Source organism: Falco naumanni, chromosome 17, assembly GCF_017639655.2.
Source record: "Falco naumanni isolate bFalNau1 chromosome 17, bFalNau1.pat, whole genome shotgun sequence".
Lineage (NCBI taxonomy): Eukaryota > Metazoa > Chordata > Aves > Falconiformes > Falconidae > Falco > Falco naumanni.
The window spans coordinates 1936178-1954996 of NC_054070.1; the positions used below are offsets into that span (position 1 = coordinate 1936178).

Consider the following 18819-nt stretch of genomic DNA (forward strand, 5'->3'; position numbering starts at 1 on the left):
GCAGGTCTTCACTGCTGCCCTCCCACGAGGTGACGGCACGTTAATGTCCCGTGGGGGACACAGCCCGTGCTGAAGTCACCTCTAAGATTTCCCCTTGTGCCATCCCAGTTTGGCTGCAGAGCCGAGCAAAGCCGGGCTGTGACACCACCGGCTCCACGGGAGCCATCCCACACGGGGCCTGCGGATGTTCTTCGGGGTGGCCGAACATCTCCGGGGTGGTGGAGCACCCCTAGGGTGGCCGAGCACCCAGCAGGGAGAAGCCATCGGGCTCCCAAGCCCCTTCACTACTGGTGAAACCAGCACTTCAGAAAAGCCCAAGTCTCCACTGCCCTCCTTGCTGACCCCGCGCCAGCATGGGGACATGGAACATCTGGAGCTGCACGGCCCTGGGCACCATCCAGGGAGCACCTTCCCGTACCCCAAATGAGGGCAGACACCACAAGCTGCTGGCACCAACCCGTGCTGCCTGCAGAGAGGAGATGTGGGGCAGCAGCACAGGCCAGCTCTCCGGAGAGCCGCCACCCCTCCGGGCAGCCCCCTGCCTCAGTTTCCCCCATTGCCCTTCGCTGGCGCTGCGGTCCTCGCCGGGGCCGGTTCGGGGAGGGAAGGCAGCGGCAGGCAGCACCGGCACCGGCCCCAGCGCCGCAGCGGCTCCCCACAGACCCCCTCTGCCGGGGCCGGGACCGGGGGTGTCTGGGGGACATGAGGGGCTCTGGGACACGGGAACTGGCCGGGCCAGGCTGCTCTTGGGGCTGCCCGTGCTGGGGCTCCCACTGCTGAAACGGGGCCCCGGTGGAGAGGTGGGGACATTGGGGGGCACAGGGGAGGGGACGCGGGGGGCTGCCGCCAGTGTCAGGCAGCGACAGCCCCCAGAGCCGCTGCCTGTCACCCCAGTCCCCGCCAGGGCATCCCCCGTGTCACCGCTGGTCCCCTCAGGGTGACCCCATCACCTCGGTCCCCACGGGGGTGCCCCCCGTCATCTGCCGTCCCCAGCAGGTTGCCCCCCGTGTCTCCCCGGTCCCCACCGGGGTGCCCTCCATCACCCCATGTCCCCGGCGGGGTGCCCCCCCCCCCCCCGTGTCTCCCCGTTCCCCCTCGGGGCGTCCCCCCCGACGTGCCCCCGGGGCAGAGCCAGGCGGCCGGCGCGGCACTCACCGCTCGCTGCGCCCCGTCCCGTCCCGTCCCGTCCCGCCCCGCCGCGGGCAGCGCCCGGTGCCGCCGCCGGTGTCAGCCCGGCAGAGCGGCCGCGGGACCCCGCGCAGGGCCGGGCCGCCCCGGGGAGGAGTCGCGCAGGCCCCTGCCCGGCCCCGCCGCCCGGGGGTGCCCGCCCCTGCCCCCCGCTCCCCGCGGGCCGGCCCCGCCCGCCTTCAGCCCCCCCGCTGCCGCCCCGGCGCGGCGCCCGGAGACGGGGGCGAAGCCGGAGCCGAGGGCGCCCCGGAGCCCTCGGACCCCCCCCGGCCCGTGGATTCCTCCGACGGATCCCTCTCCGTGGACCCCCATCACGGATCTCTCTCCGGACCCCTTATAGACCCACCCGCGGATCCCCTCCCTATGGATCTCGGCGTGGACCCTCCCAGGGACCCCGCTGGGCTTCCCCAGGGACCCCCCCCGCCCCAGGGATCCCGCCCCGGGGCCCGCCCGCCACCGCCCCTCGCCCCGCCCTGTGCCTGTGCCCGGTCCCGGCCCCGGCCCCGGCCTGCCCCTTCCGGCACAGCGCGGCCCGGCCTGGCCCGGCGCGGAACGGCCCGGCGCGGCTCGGCTCAGCCCGGCCCGGCGCGGAACAGCCCGGCCCGGCGCAGCTCAGCCCGGCTCAGCCCGGCACCGCTCGGCCCGGCGCAGCCCGGCTCGGCCCGGCCCGGCCCGGCATGGCGGCGGACGCGGGCTCGGCCAGCAGCGCGGCGCTCTGGGCGCTGCGGCACCTGCACCTGGACCTGCACGTGGCCTTCGGGGCGGGGGGCGCGGGGCGGCTGCGGGGGGCGGCGCGGCTGGAGCTGGAGCCGCGGGCCGGGGGCGCGGGGCCGGGGCCGCTGCGGCTGGACGCGCACCCCAGCTTGGCCGTGCGCCGCGCCGTGCTCCTGCCGCCCCCCGGCGCCCCCCCGGGCCGCGGCCCGCAGCCGGTGCCGGTGGAGAGCCGCCCCTTCGCCAGCTACGGCAGCGCCCTGCACGTCGCCCTGCCGAGCGCCCCCCCCGCCGGGCAGCGCGTCGCCCTCCAGATCGAATACGAGGCGGGCGGGGGGCCCGGGGTGAGCGAGGCGGGGGGTCGCACCCACCCTCCCCCGGGAGGAGCCCCCTCGCGGCTCCGCCAGGCGCGGGGGGCGGCCGCCTGACCGCCCCCCCCCCCCCCCCGCAGGTGTGCTGGCTGGCCCCCGAGCAGACGGCGGGCAGGCGGAAGCCCTTCATGTACACGCAGGGCCAGGCCGTCCTCAACAGGTCCTTCTTCCCCGGCTTCGACACCCCCGCCGTCAAATGCACCTACTCGGCCACCGTGAAGGTAAGCGGTGCCCCCGGCCCCCCCCGCCCAGCGGCGGCGAAACCCACCGGGTCCCTCCCAGGGTGTCCCAAAACATTGGGCATCGCGGCAGTGATGCCACCCGGGCCCACGACACCAGCGCGTCGGAGGCGATCCTCGTCATGCTCACCTCAAATCCTCCACCACGGGCCCCCGGCAGCGAAGGCGCCCAGAAATAATTAATTTGTGCTCCGGTTTGTACGTTCGCCCCCAGACGGGTGCCAGCAGCCCGCCACGGTGGCCCTGGCTGCTCCCCAGCCCCGCGCTGGCTTGTGAGCCCGGAGCACGTGCCGGCACCGCTGAAGGCTCTTCTCTCCCAGTGGGAGGTGGCCGAAATACTCGGTGCTTGCGGCCAAAATACTGGCTAACTGTCGGGATCAGCGCATCGTGTGAACCCCCCCGCTCCGCTCCTGCTGCTGCGTTTCTCTGAGTAATTCCTCCAGTTACCGGAGAAAACCCCGGGTTTGCCCCGTGGCGGCTGAGGGCAGCGAGATGCTCTTGGTGTGTGTATCAGCAGGAGGGCAACTGGGACGAGCTGAGTCTGGGGGGACACAGCCGGTGGGTGTGGGTGACACTGGGCTGTGCTGGGTCCTGGCGGTGGTGCCGGGGCTGATGAGCTTCCAGGATGGAAGAAACAGCCGCTGGTCCCCAGATTTTGTACAGAAACGGGATAAATAATCCAGATTTCCTCTTGCGTGTGTGCAGGCAGGCATGCGGCGGCACCGGCACTGGGCTGCCCCAGCGTGCTGGCTGGCCACGGGCGAGGGAAGCTGCATATCGCTGTGACACCAAGCCAGTGCCGATGGCACGTAGTGGCATCAGCGGGTGAGGCCGGAATGTATCTGTTTATTTTGCCTCTTGCTCCGACTTCCACCCTTCAAAGTTTCGGCACAGTGCCCTCGCCAAAGGGCGAGCACGGGGCTCGGCTGTTGTACAGCCCCGGAGTGATGCTCTGTGCCGAGAGACCCGTCCTCCCCACGGCACCGCAGGGGCTTGCCCCGTGTTCGGAAGAGGAGAGACTGGATCAGCCTCCCAGGGCTCGGCCCCGGCCACTGGGTCGGCTGCAGGTTCTACTTTGGATTGAGAATGGGAAAAACGAGTTGTGTAAGAAACGGGAGGAGAGGCAGCGTCTGAAGGGCCTGCGTCCTCTGCCCTTCCAGCACCTGTGACTCCAGCGTTTATCTCGCGCGCAGCTCCGGCTGTCCCGGTGTGGCACCCAGCTGATGTCTGAGCCCAAGTGCTGAGTGACGCTGTCACAGGGATGTGGCTGTGACCCCGAGCTGGAGCTTGGGGCATTACTGCTCTGCGCCCCAAAACCTGCAGTGCCCATGGACCTGGCCACCTTCAGCGCGCGGGGACTTGTTCACCATCAGACATTGCGGCGTCCCTGGCCGGGTTAACTGATGTCCCGCTCCATACGGTGTGGGTCTAACAGATGTTTTTATCTATGTGTCCAGGTCCCCGAGGGTTTCACGGCTGTGATGAGTGCCACAAGCTGGGAGAAGCAGGAGGATAACACCTTCGTCTTCAAGATGTCCCATCCGATCCCCTCCTACCTGATCGCTCTGGCTGTCGGGGACATCGTGTCTGCTGAAGTTGGCCCAAGGTAAGTGGCTCTGGAGGAGACCTGGGCGTTAAGGCCTGGCTGTGGGAGCCACACGGTGAAGTTCTGGTGCTGTGCAGCCCTGTGACAGCTACCTGCTGCCTCTCCCTGCTCCGCGGTCTCTGGCGAGCAGGCAGTGCAGGGATGCTGCCGTAGGCGGGACCTGGCCGGTCCTGTGCCTGCTGTGCGCGTGGCGCTGCTCGTCAGGCTGCGGGCCCCGCGGGGTGGGGGCTCTCGCTCTTGAGAGAGGAGCAGCCTCCATGGTCCCCTCGCCCCCTCGCTAGGTCCCTGGCTCTGCTTGTTTTACCCCCGTGCACGTGAATGAAAGCAGCGGGTCCCCATTCATGGAGGGTCCCGCGTCCCTTCCCGAGGCCGCTGGTGTGCTTGGGCTCCCAGCTGTCACAGCAGCCATATAAAAGCCCTTTGACATTTGGACAAGGGAAGAAATTACAGCAGTTTGCACTGTCAGCCTCATCAGCTTCCTTTATCAGCAGGCTTTTATTTTGCTGTGTGTGCAGGATAAACGTGTGCAGGTTTTGTCTGGCGGAGCAATGGGGTGAAAGTCTGCTCACGGTTAAAAGTTCCTCTTTTGCCACTCGGCCAGGAGCCGTGTCTGGGCCGAGCCCTGCCTGATCGAGGCTGCGAAGACGGAGTACAACGGGGTGATTGAGGAGTTCCTGGCAGTTGGGGAGAAGCTCTTTGGGCCTTATGTGTGGGGCAGGTATGGCCTCCTGGCCCTGGCGGACCTGGTTCTCCAGGGCTGGGGAGGGAGCCCCCCCCCCGTCCCCAGTCGCATCCGGGGCAGGAGGTGGCTCTGACCCAAGTGTCTGCGCTTCCCCGGCAGGTACGACGTGCTGTTCATGCCGCCCTCCTTCCCCTTCGGCGGGATGGAGAATCCCTGCCTCACCTTTGTGACACCCTGCCTGCTGGCCGGGGACCGCTCCTTGGCGGACGTCATCATCCACGAGATCTCCCACAGCTGGTTTGGCAACTTGGTCACCAACGCCACCTGGGGCGAGTTTTGGCTCAATGAGGGCTTCACCATGTACGCCCAGCGGCGCATTTCCACCGAGGTCTACGGTGCGTGGCCTTGCCTGGCTGCGGGCTGCCGAGTCCCCGCGTGCAGCCGTGCTGTCGCAGCGGGACCCGCGTGGGCCCGGGCTCCACGTGCTGCAGCTCAGCGCGTCCCTCCGCGCGCTGCTTGCAGGGACGGAGCCTGTGCTGCACCTCGGAAGAGGGGAAGAGCAGCAGCCTGCGACACCCCAGGGTTTGGTGTCAGCAGCAGCCCCCCTGTGCTCTGACGTGGAAGGGGCCCCTGCAGCCCTGCCAGGGCCGTGGGCGCTGCGATCCTGCCCACCCACCCTCACCCTCACCCTCCTCTTGCTCCCGCAGCTCCCTGGTGGAGCTGATACCAGCTGCCCTGAGCTCCCCCTGGACACGCAGGCGCATCCAGCAGCTCCGGCACTCCCGGCATCGGTTCCTGTCGTCAGATAAACTTAAATGGCTCTAAAAACCTCCTGCTGAGAGCTGGGTTCTCGTGCCTCTTTGCACTTCTACCACCCCAATGCCTTGGTTATCGGTTTTCTCCTCTCCCAGCTCATACACTAATGCTGTTTCCCTCCTGCAGCGCATCAGTGTGCCCGAGGCGTGCAGGGGTCTGCTGGGGGTCTCTGAATGCCTCCTGGTTGTCTCTGCCCAGGTCTGGCGTACACCTGCCTGGAGGCTGCGACGGGAAGGGCCCTCCTGCGCCAGCACATGGACAGCACCGGGGAGGACCATCCGCTCAACAAGCTGCGGGTGGTCATCGAGCCAGGTCCGCGGGGTGTCCCTGTCCTCCCGCAGCCGGCTGGGGGGGAGCGGGGGGGGGGGGGGGGTGAGGTGTGGTGCTGGGGGGAGGAAGCCCTGCCACTGAGGTGTTTCACGGCTTGCAATAAAACTGGCACTGGTGGTGGGACCCGAGCGAGGCGATGGCTCCAGGAGGGATGCGACAGGCTTGCAGCTGGCACGGAAAGCGGAAATCTGGGCACACATGGGAGCTGGTTTGTTTTGCAGATGCACAGCCAATTCCTGAGGGTTTTCCCTTTTTCTAGGTGTCAATCCAGATGACACGTACAACGAAACGCCCTACGAGAAGGGGTACTGCTTCGTGAGCTACTTGGCCCATCTCGTGGGGGACCAGAGCAAGTTTGACGCCTTCCTCCAGGTGGGTGCGAGGAGCTGTGGGGTGCAGGTGCCTGCGGTGGGGGGCTGGAGCGCAGGGACCCTGGGAAGGACGGGCTGAGCAGGGTGGCTCAGGAGAGGAAGAGATGGGAAATAGGTTCCTGGGGGGAACGAGATGAGGGCAGTGTCATGGTTTAACCCCAGCTGGTAACTGAGTACCGTGCAGCTGCTTGTCACCCCCCTACCCCGAGGGAGGGGGAGGAGAATCAGGAAGGAATGTAAAACTCAAGGATTGAGATAAGAACAATTTAATAGTTGTAATAAAATAAACCCAATACCACTACTACTAATAATAACACATATATAATAATAATAATTATAGTAGTTAAACCATTATAATGAAAAGGAGGGAAAAGGGGAGAGGAACAAAATCTGAAGAGAAGGGAGAACAGAAACAAAGTGATGCACAGTACAGTTGCTCACCCTCTGCTGACCGATGGCCAGTGATCCGCTGGCCCCGGCCAACTCCCTCCAGTTCATACGCCCAGTGTGATGTCCTGGGGTATGGAACATCCCTCTGGCTACTTCGGGGCAGCTGTCCTGGCTGTGGCCCCTCTCAGTTTCTTCTGCCCCACCAGCCTTCCCGCTGGCAGGGCCTGAGAAATGGAAAAGTCTCTGGGTGAATATAAAGATTACTTAGCAACAACTAAAAACATCAGTGAGTTACCAACGTTGCTCTCACACCAACCCCAAAACACGGCACCGCACTGGATACCGAAGAGAATTTGCTGTATCCCAGCTGAAAGCAGGACACAGAGCTCGGCCAGTGCTGGCAGCACTCAGAGGTGTCCAGGGGATGCAGGGGGCTGGTGGGGCTCAGCAGCATCCTGTGAGATGGAGCATGGGGAGGGCCGGGCAGCACTGCCGGGGTGGGCACGTGTCAACACGCCCTGGCCGTCCCTGCAGGCCTATGTGAACCGGTTCAAGTTCCAGAGCATCACATCCGATGATGCCCTGGGTTTCTTCCTGGAGTATTTCCCGGAGCTGAAGGAGAAAGGCGTGGACTCCATCCCAGGTCAGCGCGGCGCCTTCCTGGCCGGGGCACAGGGTGTCGCTTTGCAAACCAGATGCCCATGGGCACCGGTGCAGTCCCCGTCCCCGCAGACCCAGCGCCTGCTGGTTTGTGCATTTTCCTGGAGACGCTGCCAGCACCGCTCGCCTCGGCTACAGCAGCAGGAGCTCAGCACCGGCTGGCCCAGCATCAGGCACTAACCTGGGCTTGGGTGCTCACCTGCTCAGACTGATGATTTTTTCCCCTGCACAAATCCAGCCCAGGCTTTGCGCTCGGGTGCCGTTTCCCAGCGAGTCTCTGATGTTTGCCGGCGGAACCGCTGGCGAGTGCTGGGATCAGGCCGAGCCTGCGCCCCAGGCTTGGTGCCGCCTGGCTGCGGAGATCCAGGCTTGGCAGGAGCTTTCCGTGCTGGTGGCAGGGCTGTTGCTGCACAAGCACACACCGAGCCCAGGGTGGCTCAACGGCCTTACCCCATTAGTCTCTGCTTGTCACCATCCCCAAGCTGGGGCGCTGGGGACACCCTCGGAGGAGGCGGTGGGATGTATGGGCAGCAGCACCTGGTGGATTCAGAAAACCAGTCCCAGCTCTTCCCCCCTTTCCTTGCCGCAGGCTTCGAGTTTGACCGCTGGCTGAACACGCCGGGCTGGCCGCCCTACCTGCCCGACCTCTCGCCGGGGGAGCAGCTGATGAAGCCGGCGGACGAGCTGGCAGAGCTTTGGGCTGCTGATGGCTTGGACATGGAGGCGATCGAAGCTGTGGACATCATGGCCTGGAGGACATACCAGCTGGTCTACTTCTTGGATCAGGTCCTGCAGAAATCCCCCCTGCCAGAAGGTGAGGGCCAGGATGCCCGGGGCCCTGGTGCCTGCAGGAGGTGCAGGGTGATGCGTCCAGGTCCAGCCCACTGCCTGGGGATGTGAGGGCACGTTGGTGGGACACACGGGTGCGTGGCCATCAGCCCACCTCCACCACAGTGCAGCAGTGGGGATCCTGGTGTCTTGGAAGCCTTGATCAGTGCAGCAGGGGGAAGCGTGTCCCCAGGCGCATGGGGACATGTGCAGTGGCAGGAAGGAGCCCTACTGTCCCCAGGCTGGCTCATCCGGGTTGTCACCTCCCCGTGTCACCTCCTCATTCCTTGCACTCTGCTGAGGGACCTGCCCACCCTTCGTGCTGGCGCCCTGAGCTGGGCACAAGGTTCTGGGGGGCTGCCTGGCCCCAGGCGCGCCCAGAGCTGGGGGTGCTGGCAGGGTCGGGGGACGCAGGTCTGGCTGGAGGAGGGCAGGACCCCCGAGGAGCTGCAGCGCAGTCAGGAGGAGCTGGCAGGGTCCCCCCGGCGCAGGGGCTGGGAGCTGGAGGCTGAGCCCCCTGGGGGATGGTGACCATCCCCAACTTGCAGGCAACGTGGAAAGGCTGAGCGCAACGTACCCAAAGATCTCCAAGGCCCAGAACGCCGAGCTGCGGCTCCGCTGGTGCCAGATCGTTCTCAAGAACAACCTGGAGGCCGAGTACAGCAAGGTCAAGGACTTCCTCCACAGCCAGGTTGGTTCGGGATGGGTACAGGGCACAGGACCTCCTGTGCTGGAGGGCTGGGGGCTGGTTCTTCTCTCGGTAGCCCCACCGAGCGGTCTGGGTTGGATGGGACCTTAAAGACCAGCCCGTTCCCACCCCCCGCCCTGGGCAGGGACACCCAGGACAGGGCCGGCTCTCCGGGCTGTGAGCACTTGTGGCCAGTTTGTCACCCACCAGTATCATCAAGCCCTCCCCCCCCAGCCTGTGCTGACAGTGGGGACTTCAGGAGCTTCTCGGGGCCCCCTCCCCCTCCAGGGTCACGGGCTCCCCTCTCCCAGTGCCGGGGGCTGCCCACGGTGGCATTGCTCACCCTGTCCCCCAGCAGGGTGATGCTGGAGGTGCTGTGCCTGGGGCTGGGGGGGGCCCTGGGTGTAACCCCCCGACCATCACTGCAGGGCAAGCAGAAGTACACCCTGCCCCTCTACCGCGCCATGTGGGGCGGCTCGGAGGCGGCGCGGGCCCTGGCCATGGAGACCTTCTCCGCTACGGCCCCGCAGCTCCACGTCAACGTCCAGAACTACGTCAGGAAGGTCCTGGGGCTGGGGGGGGCAGAGGCTTAGCACAGCCAGGGCTCCCCTCGGCCGGGCTGCGCTCCCTCGCTGCGCACCTCATTAAACATGGGGAATTTTTAACGTCTCTTGTTGTGCTTTTCCCATTCCCGGTGACCCACGGGCAGCCTTAGCGCGACTCCCTGCTCCCACCGCCCGGGAACGGGAACGGGGCTGGGGCGGGAGGGGACCTCGCCGGTCCCCCCAGGCGAAGGGGCCTGGCGCTGGGCCCACCCACGGCCCCAACCCGCACCCATCCTGCCCGGCTCCTGCCACACTCACAGGTCCCACGCAGCCTCAGCACCCCTGGGTGCTGCGGGAGGCAGAGGGTAAGTTGGGGAGCGCAGCTCTTCCCTCTTCACACGGCGACACGTCTGCCCCCGTCGCGCTGGGGCTCACTCTGGGGTGGGGGACGCGGGGGGTGACGGTGCCACACGCTTACCTCCCCCGCAGCATAAACCCCGGTGGGGACAGTGGTGCGAGTAAAGCACGACTCCAGGGCTCTGACGAGCCAGCACAGCCTACTGCGGCAGAGACCGCAGGACAGCGCCGGACAGCCACACTGTCACTTACTCCGCACCGAACGCGGCCCTACGAGCACACTCCCCGGAATTGCTGTACAGAACTGCCCCCAGGCTGCACGAACACCAGTAACCCCGGGGACCTGCTGGCGGGGCCCGCCGAGGCGCGATGAGCGCACCCGTCCCCAGACCCCTCCAGACACCCGGGCTGGTGGCGCCGGGTGCCCACCTGCCCCCACAGGACGGTCGGCCCGTTGCCCCCAGCAGCCCTGGCGCTTCCGAGCTGTGGGGGGAGCGGCTGCCGCGCTCCCGGCTGCGGGGGCACAGCTCTGGCCACAGGCACCGGGCAGGTCCCCAGCTGCCCTCGGAGCAGCGCACGATCCCAGCACCCTGCACAACAGCGGCCCAGAGGCAAATCACAACGATGACGTAACGGTGCCACGGCCCGCGGGTTTTTCAGACTAAATCCCACGGATGCAGCTGACTGAGCACCCCGGTCACTAGAGCCACGACTACGCCAAACCCACCTCCAAAGTGAAGATGCCCGCAGTGCCCCGGCTCGGGGGGTGCGGAGGCTGCGCATCTCCTCCCAGATGGGCTCAGGACTAAGATCCAAACCCCGAACAGTTTGAGAAAACAGACCCAAAGGATTATGGCATGGGTGGAATCAGCGCGTTGTTCCTTACTGAGGGAACAAGGCTGCACGTCTGGGAAATGGGTGGGTGTCCTCTAGTGGAGTCAGCGTGGCTGAAAACAACTTGCAGTATTCTTACAAGTTGTAGTGTACAACCTTTCTCCATTTGCAGATGATCTGTGTTCCCAGGGGACATGCAGGCTGATAACCCCTGATAAGAGACTTCATTACCTATGAGGCATCTGGAAATAATCCCTCCATGTGAAAATGAGCCCTTGGCTCTCAGATGCATCTGCCACCTCTGGTCAGACTCACCTGAGCAAGCCATCAGCTGGCAGCCAGATCAGTGGTCCCTAAAGCACTTTGCTTGGATCAACTGACAGGACACATTCTCCACTGCACAGAGACCGCAGCACACCAACGCAGGCACGGGCATGTCACGCTACAGGCAGGAGCTCACAACTCACACCACACTGGGGACACTTACTGGCCCCAATTAAACATGGCTGCAAAGGTGGAAACACAGGGGCGGGAGGGACCTTCCAAGCTCCTGCTCAAGCCAGCTCTTGCCATTCCAAACAGCCAAGCAGAGCAGTACCACGTCAGCGCCGCCTTCTGCATCACCTCTGTGAGCTGGTGCAGCTTAAGGCAGGACAAGAGTTTGGCTCCCAGCTTCTGTGCCACTCGCTCCCTCTGGGCTGTGCTGGTGGCTCCCGGCAGGGCTGGGGAGCTGTTCTGCCACCGTGACACCAGCTGATCTCCAACGCGCCCCAACCAAGCTGCACCGTGCAGCAGCCAGGGAGAGGTGAAGCTCCTCTCCCCTCTGCGGTGTGGGAAGCATCCAGCGTGGCAGGGAGCTGCGGGGCTGCCACCGGGAGGGAACAGCAGCTGCTTCTGAACTGGCTGGGAAGGGCACTCTGCCTTTATCCACTTCCCTGCAAAGGCAACGACTAACGAAGACACTTCAGCATAAAATTAGTAACAAGATGTAGCACACTTATTTTTAACAAAGTGACCTTCATCAGGCTCAGAGATCTTTTTGCTTAATTTTTTCCAAAATGAAAGCCAAGTCAATCATGAAATGCCAGGAGATGATGTTAACTCTTTATTAATAAATTGATTTAGAATGGCTTAGCGAGGCAGGATTAATGGATCTGATGGGCAGAAAGGACTCCTGTAATCTTCTAGTCTGACCTGCTGCAGAACACAGGTCTGGACTTCCTGCAGTCCACCAGTCTAGGCAGCTGCAAAAGGGTATCTTTTTAATCCACACCGCAAAGAGTCTCTGAAAAGTCACTACATTCTGGTCCAGTGATCAGCCTCACTGCGAACACCACAGTCTGTTTCCAGTTTTGTTGTAACTGACTTCCCCCTACAGCCCCCGGCTGTGTCAGCTGAAGTTGTTTAAATATTGTGTTTCAAAGTATTAATGACTCTCTTACTCATGACTGCTTTATTTTACAGTATAAAAGTAATAATGGGCTTGATTCTGAACTTAAGTTACTCCCAAACCCACACAGAATAAATTCATTCCTGTAATGGTTTCAATTTTACATTTGCGTAACAGAGACCAAACCCTTCTCCACAAAGGTACAAACCCAGCAAATCCACGGCAGAGCAAGTCAGCTGTCCGTGCTCCTCTGGGCCTCCTGCTATATTGTGCAGACGCTCTGAGCAGCTCAGTATGGAATGGTAAAAAAAGCATCAGCTGTAAAGTGCTAGTTTTTTTGGAGGAGCAAATGAAAAGTTTGATTACCAAAGCGTGTCATATGTCTGAGCCCAGCTCTGCACACTGCTTGTCTGATATGTGGTTAGCTAACGACTCTATGATGTCAAGGAGGAGCAGCTGACTTAGGGAGCGGAGATTTGGCAACTTGGAGACCTTCAAGGAAAAGAAAAACAGAACAGAAAAAAAAACACAAAGAAATTAAAACCCTCCCCATCATAGCTGACGTATCCCCATTTTACCCCTGCCATCCTGCGTGAAACAGGCAGGTCAGGCAAGTCAAAGGCTGGGCGCAAACTGCCTGAAATCGCAGTGGTGGAGCTGGGCTGCAGAGAACGGCCTGCAGGGGCTCCAGGCACGACCTCCTGCGCCTGTAACCCGATTTCGAGTGCTGCACGGAGGGGATGGGGATGGAGAAGAGCAGAAATGCTGACTCCAGCACCGCCTCTCTGAGAAAGCAGTGTAATTACTGTTTATATTGACAACTCTACTGCTAATGGATGCCAGCTAAGCACTCTCCTAAAAGCAAAGCTGGGCACCAGCACAACCCTGAACTTTGAAGTCTGTTTCTACTAAGAACGTGACTTAGGACCTGATCTCTCCACCCCTGCACGCTCCCAAGGACAGCTCGTGCTCAGTGTCCACGGTGGCTTTGCTGGCATGCCTCCTGCAGTCAAAGTGGGTCACCGGAGCACTAGCCAACAAAAACCTTCACCACATCAGATATTTGGGAACCTACAACGAACTTTATGCTCTTAGACTGTTCAGAAGCTCAACTGTTATCAAAAAGGAGCTCCACACATTCCTTCCTTCTCCACAACCTCTAGTAATGAGCCAATATTCCCTCCTAGCTTTATTAACACACATGCCCAGCCTTGAAGGCAGCCTCTGCCTAAAAGCCTTACCCAGCCTGTGTTAACTGATCCAATAAAAGATTATCACCTCACTCTAAGAAGCTTGACTGTGATAAAGAATAACAATGTCCTGAGCATCTTTTGAAATCCAGGAAGGAAATGGCTGAGTATGCTTTCAGAAAGAGCTCAGGACACATGCTTGAAATAATAGCCCCAAAATACGGGTCTGTGAGGACTGGGAGGGAGAGAGCCACGTAACAGCGCTGGGAATCCTGCCCCTGCACTGAGGCACGCACTGCAGAGAACAGAGCAGGGTGTCAGTTCAAACACTTCAGAACAACAGTTTTATTAGGGCTTTTGCACAACACTGACACACAAGAGCCTAAAAACACGTTGTCCAAACTAAGTGAACCTGTGGGAACAGCTCTTCAGTTCACGTTCTTATTGCGGGGAAAACTTAACAGTCCAAATCAAGATCAGCATGAATCAAGCTGGAAGAACAGGAGATCCCAACAGCCGTACACCCAGCCTGCCTAAGCCCTGGTGACCCACCAGGCTTGCACAGCTAGAACAAATCACCCTTCAGAGCCTGTGGCTCGCAGAGAGGGAGAATGGCAAGCATTCGTGCCCAGCCACACATAGAGCCACCCAGTGCTGGGCCAAAAATCACACACTGAAGCCTCTCAGACCGAAGAAAAACATTGCATAATTAAGATTTCTTCGTTCACATCTGCTTGACAGTTTTCCAGCCACATTTTGATGGAAACTGTTCTAACAGTCAACAGTTTAAATATAAAACGTTCCACATACTCTGGTTAGTGGAGTACAATTGAGTAATACCCTTCAGTTCAAATCTCTTTTTCTGAAATGTTGCAATATTCATCTCCCCCCTGTACGTTCTGGTGAGAAACGTGCCAAATTGTTTGTCTTCCTGTGGTCTCCACTGGGAAGTTGAGACCAGACTATCAGCTCTCGGGGACTGTAATGCATTGACCTCAAACCCCAGGAGCTGTCCCAGCTGCCAGGCTATGCTGTAGCCCACGGCGGGACCACTCTCTGTCCCCTGCTGACGATGGGTCGCTCTGCAGGATCCGCAAGGCCAGAAAAAAAAATAATAAAATGAAGGCAGAGGCTGTAACCTCACGCTGGGGACTCTCCACCAGAAGCATGATTCCTGCATGCTGGCTCCACTCTCAAAGCTTTTGATGTATCTTCAGTTATTTCTGAATGTAAAACGCATTATGCTTGGGAACTTAGGCATTTAATAGAGCCTGAATACCTCCCTCTGTCTCACCTCTAGATACAAATGGGATTTAGCAGCGCTTTCCTTCTCTATGGGCAGCAGCAGGAGGGACCGTGAGTTTAGATACACAAAATAGTGTGAGCTACTTGAGTACGAACTACAGAATTATTAACAGCAAGCACGTAGCACCCAGAAATTCCAATTCCTGTGATTTACCTACCGATTGCAACAATGCTAGTAAGTTGTGCAATGAGCTGGTGCCATGCTGGGGAGCTCTCATGGAGGGATCATATATCACAGGAACAACTAAATGACAATACCCTTACTCTCCTGAGTGAGGACAGGAGTACCAGCACATCAGGCTCTTGACCTTTCCTATCACTAATGCAACATCCTACGTATCAAAACATGGAAATTACAGAAAGCCCAGCCACAATATGGTAATTCACCTTTTGAGCACATGACAACGTCTACGAAAGAGAATAGTTCAAAAGAAATATGAACAGCGCACTCATGACCACTAGAGAAAGTGTGATCTGTGCCCTCAATACATAACAAACTTATCTTGCTATATACATGAGAACCCAACGACGGCATGGCACAAAATTAACAGCTGGAATAAGTGCAAATGGAAGCAATTCTGGGTAACTTCTGTTTTGGAAGGTCTTCACGCTTCCAAGCTAGGCTGTTCTAGTCTTTCATTGATTTTCGGTGTGAAAAGTATGCCTAGCAGATTTGCCAGTGTCAGTAACATGCGGCCAGCTCTCAGCTGTCTCAGATGAGAAAGAATGAGACAGATTCCTACATTAATGCATCTTTTACCAACACAGCGACAGAGGACAGCAGCTCTCAAAAGCCCCAGAAAAGATGCAACCAACCTTGGTGAACTGGTGAACAATTATGTGCAGGCAGTGCCTCTTCATGTCCAGGGCTTGGGTTTTGTCAGCTGCCTCTAAAATCTAGAGCAAAAGCAAGAATGTGATTTTCTTTCTGCATAGCTCAGATGTGCAGCGCACAAACGCTGTTCTGACTCAGGGGAGGTAATTCCTCTGAGCTAGGGAAACATCTCAATTTTTCATGACAAACCTGAATCTTTTCTGAACTATCAAAAAATAAGCTTTGGATTGAAAACATATGGAGTCCTCAGGAGATAATCAGTAGGAAACTGCAGATCTGTTCCAGAGCCGGGTTCCCTCACGTGCCCCAGCTGAGACTGGCAAGAGCCAAAAGCAGTTAATGCTGGAATTGATTCTGCTCGTGTTGCTGAGGGTTTGGTCTGCCTACCTAATAGATGGCATTTTAGGCTTTCTTATCACAGAGTATTTTTTGCTAGCTTAAACTTCATTGCCAGGTCCTATCAGCATTACTGATAAAACAAGACTAATGTTACCTGCACATCCCCATTTGTCCTGGTACAGGTGTCTACCAAAAAAGGGTTTGGAGCTGAGTGCTGAGCACATGGCACATTTAAAAAGACAGTTAGAAACACTGGCCTACAATGGGGATGAGGAGCTCAAAAGGAACACGCTGTTGGCCAGCTGAGCAAACGCTTCAGCACAGGAGCGCTAGTGACACAGAAAGCAGGTAAGGAAAAGCGCTGCTGAAGGTCACACTCCTGCACATGCATTAACCACGCAGGGCCACTGTCATTAGCAGGGTTTATGCAGTCTCAGTGGATGCCAGTTTGGAAGTAACTCAGTGAACCTGGTGCTGGGGGCACCCACTTGACTAGACTCTTTGGCTTTCCTGTACCTAAGTCAAGCGACTAATTAAAGATGCTTGGGGACAATTACCTGGAGTACATTCTCCACTGTGACATTCATTTCTAGATTCTGCTTACAATAGGCTTGTAGTCTGTTGTTGGAGAAGCCGTAATAGTAAGGTGCAGCAAAGAGGTAGCTATTAATCTCGTTAAGGGAAAAAAACATAAAGCAAAGGTAACAGCACTGACTGCAAACACAAATCACAGAATCCCAGACTGGTCCGGGTCGGAAGGGATCTCGGGAGAGATCATCTAGTCCAACCCCCCGCTAAAGCAGGTTGTCCTTGAGCAGGCTGCACAGAGTGATGTCCAGCAGGTTTGGAATGTCTCCAGAGAAGGAGCCTGCACAGCCCCTCTGGGCGGCCTGTCCCAGTGCTGTGTCACCTGCAAAGGAAAGAAGTTTTGCCTCGTCTTCAGAGGAAATTCAGACTTCTTGTGTGTCAGTTTGTGCCCGTTGCCCCTGTCCCTGGGCACCACTGAAAGGAGCCTGGCCCCGTCCTCCTGACACTGGCCCTTAAGCTCTTTGTAGACATCGATAAGATCCCTCTCAGTCTTCTCCAGGCTGAACAGCCCCAGCTCTCGCAGCCTGTCCTCACAAGGGAGATGCTCCAGCCCCCTCATCGGCTTTGTAGCCTCTGCTGGCCCCTCTCCAGCAGTTCCCAGTTCCTCCTGAACCGGGGAGCCCAGCAGCGGACCCAGCACTGCAGATGCAGCCTCACCAGGGCAGGATAACTTCAGCAACAGAAGTTAAAATGCAGTACCTGTTAATGCAGCCCTGACAAACAATCCTCCCAGGCTGGCCCTGGCAACCTAGAGCAAAAGGAAGGTAAGCTGCTGTACTAGACAGATACTTCAATTATTTCAGATTTAAGGATACAGGGAGTCTTCAGGAGGCATGTTTACTTCTCCATAATAAATATATCTAAGCATAGATTCAAATGCTTGCTTGCTGGGAACCATTTCACCTATAGAAATGTTCACTTGCCCATCTTCTGGCATGAAAGAACGGAACATGGCTTCAAAGTAACTGGAAAAGGAAATAAAACTGATGTAACATTCTGCAGACAGACGGTTTAACCCAGTGTTGTTCAAAGGCCAGCTTCCAAAGAAGCAAATTCAGGTGACAACCTTGGCAAAAACACCGCTAAATTATTGTTTCATATATGTGCCTGTGTTCATTCTGCCTGCGAGAGAACTCCAAATATAATCCCCCTAATTTCCATCTGCACCACCTGAAATTTGTCTGTTTCTTGAAAATTAGGACACACGGTGCTTTGATTTTCATCTAATTTGCATAAGACCCAGTAGAGAGCTTAAAGCATTATGAATTTCCTTGGTATCTCCAGGCTGCCAATCATGCAGGGTTGTTTTAAGAGCTATGAAATGCTGCTGGTAGAATACCACGGTAACTAATGCTGAATATTATTACTGGGATTGGGCAAAAACTGTGACAGTATTTGAAATAGAAATTTTATGCAAACACTTAATGTTTGGCAGGACATAAAAGGTGCAGGTACGCAGAACACAGAAGCAAGGGACAAACACGCTGCACCCATATACTGAGGAGGGAGAACAGTACCATCTTCAGAAGGGTGAACTACTTGCCCCCGCAACAAAGTATGGGAACAATCTACTCTCCATGACACACCATTTTTGTGTTGTGCTTATTCATATCCAGTCTTAAGTATCAGGAAGGTAGAGAGAGATTCAAGTTTCACATCATTCAAAACACACACTCACTGTCCGAAGACTTTCTGACCTCAGAGGACACCTGTTGCTTTCAACTGCACTGAACCCACCTATGCTGTACACCCTTTTCCCCTTCCTGTGATTTTACAGATTCTTTGCCTCGCAATGCAGCTTTTTACATATCCTCTAGAGAATCTCTACAGTTTTAATTTCTTCCTATCTTTCCTTGCTGGGTATCAAATTGAAAAAAAAAAAAAAATTAATCACTGTTGCTTAAAGGTCTATTACACTCATTGAGCAAAGCTGTATCTTACACTTTACGCAGAAACAAAGTTCCTCCCTGTCATCTAAAAAAGGCAAGAGGACTCACAGACTGCACAGCACTGCATTTTACACATACAATATTTATTACAGTTTTAGTAAACAATGACTCACCTGGAGCGGGCAGCTAGGATTGCTTTATGGGCTGGCCGTGGGTGGCCGTCTAAGAGAAGGATGATATCACAGAATTCAGTCCCGGCTCCTTCTAGGTAAGCCTTCATGTCTTGAATTAAAGATGTTCCTGAAAGTTAACGTAATGAAACAGTTAAAGAAATGGTAAGTTACAGGTGACCAGGTAATGGGCCAAACTAATATAGGGCCAAGCCATAGCTCCAGCCCCTCTTTCCCTTGGGACCTGTGGGGTGAGTTTGAGGGTGGCCCCTCCTCACAACCTTAGAGCAAAATGAGCTTCATCCTTCCCCATCACAGTCCAGTACCTACTGTCCATCCCAGAAACAAACCTCACTTTCAAACTCTGCTCTGCTTTCAAACTGCTGACAGCAAATGCCAGCAGTAGCCACATTGAAAAGTCTTCTCTATAGATAAAGAAATCTGATCTTCCCCCACTCTTTTTATTAATTTCCAACCACCAGGGATACAAAATTTTG

General features: G+C 57.8%; 2 protein-coding genes across 3 annotated transcripts in view; one reads left to right on the forward strand and one right to left on the reverse strand.

Moving 5' to 3' along the window:
• Positions 1-1809: 1809 nt before the first annotated feature.
• Positions 1810-9542, forward strand: LOC121098555 (arginyl aminopeptidase). Its single transcript, XM_040616678.1, has 11 exons — positions 1810-2243; positions 2351-2491; positions 3967-4115; positions 4717-4833; positions 4957-5192; positions 5812-5925; positions 6203-6315; positions 7239-7347; positions 7954-8178; positions 8741-8883; positions 9309-9542. Exons 1-11 carry the CDS (start codon positions 1866-1868, stop codon positions 9471-9473), a joined length of 1890 nt encoding a protein of 629 aa, XP_040472612.1. The 5' UTR covers positions 1810-1865; the 3' UTR covers positions 9474-9542.
• Positions 9543-11708: 2166 nt separating this feature from the next.
• LZTR1 (leucine zipper like transcription regulator 1) overlaps positions 11709-18819 on the reverse strand; it is a 34570-nt gene continuing 27459 nt past the window's right edge. For both annotated transcript variants that reach the window (XM_040616676.1, XM_040616677.1), the window contains 5 exons: positions 18326-18452; positions 17079-17228; positions 16233-16338; positions 15318-15398; positions 11709-12498 (listed from right to left, as the gene is read on the reverse strand). In XM_040616676.1, the coding sequence (XP_040472610.1) occupies positions 12382-12498; positions 15318-15398; positions 16233-16338; positions 17079-17228; positions 18326-18452 (581 nt within the window). In that variant the 3' untranslated portion in view covers positions 11709-12381. The remainder of the gene's footprint in view (positions 12499-15317; positions 15399-16232; positions 16339-17078; positions 17229-18325; positions 18453-18819) is intronic.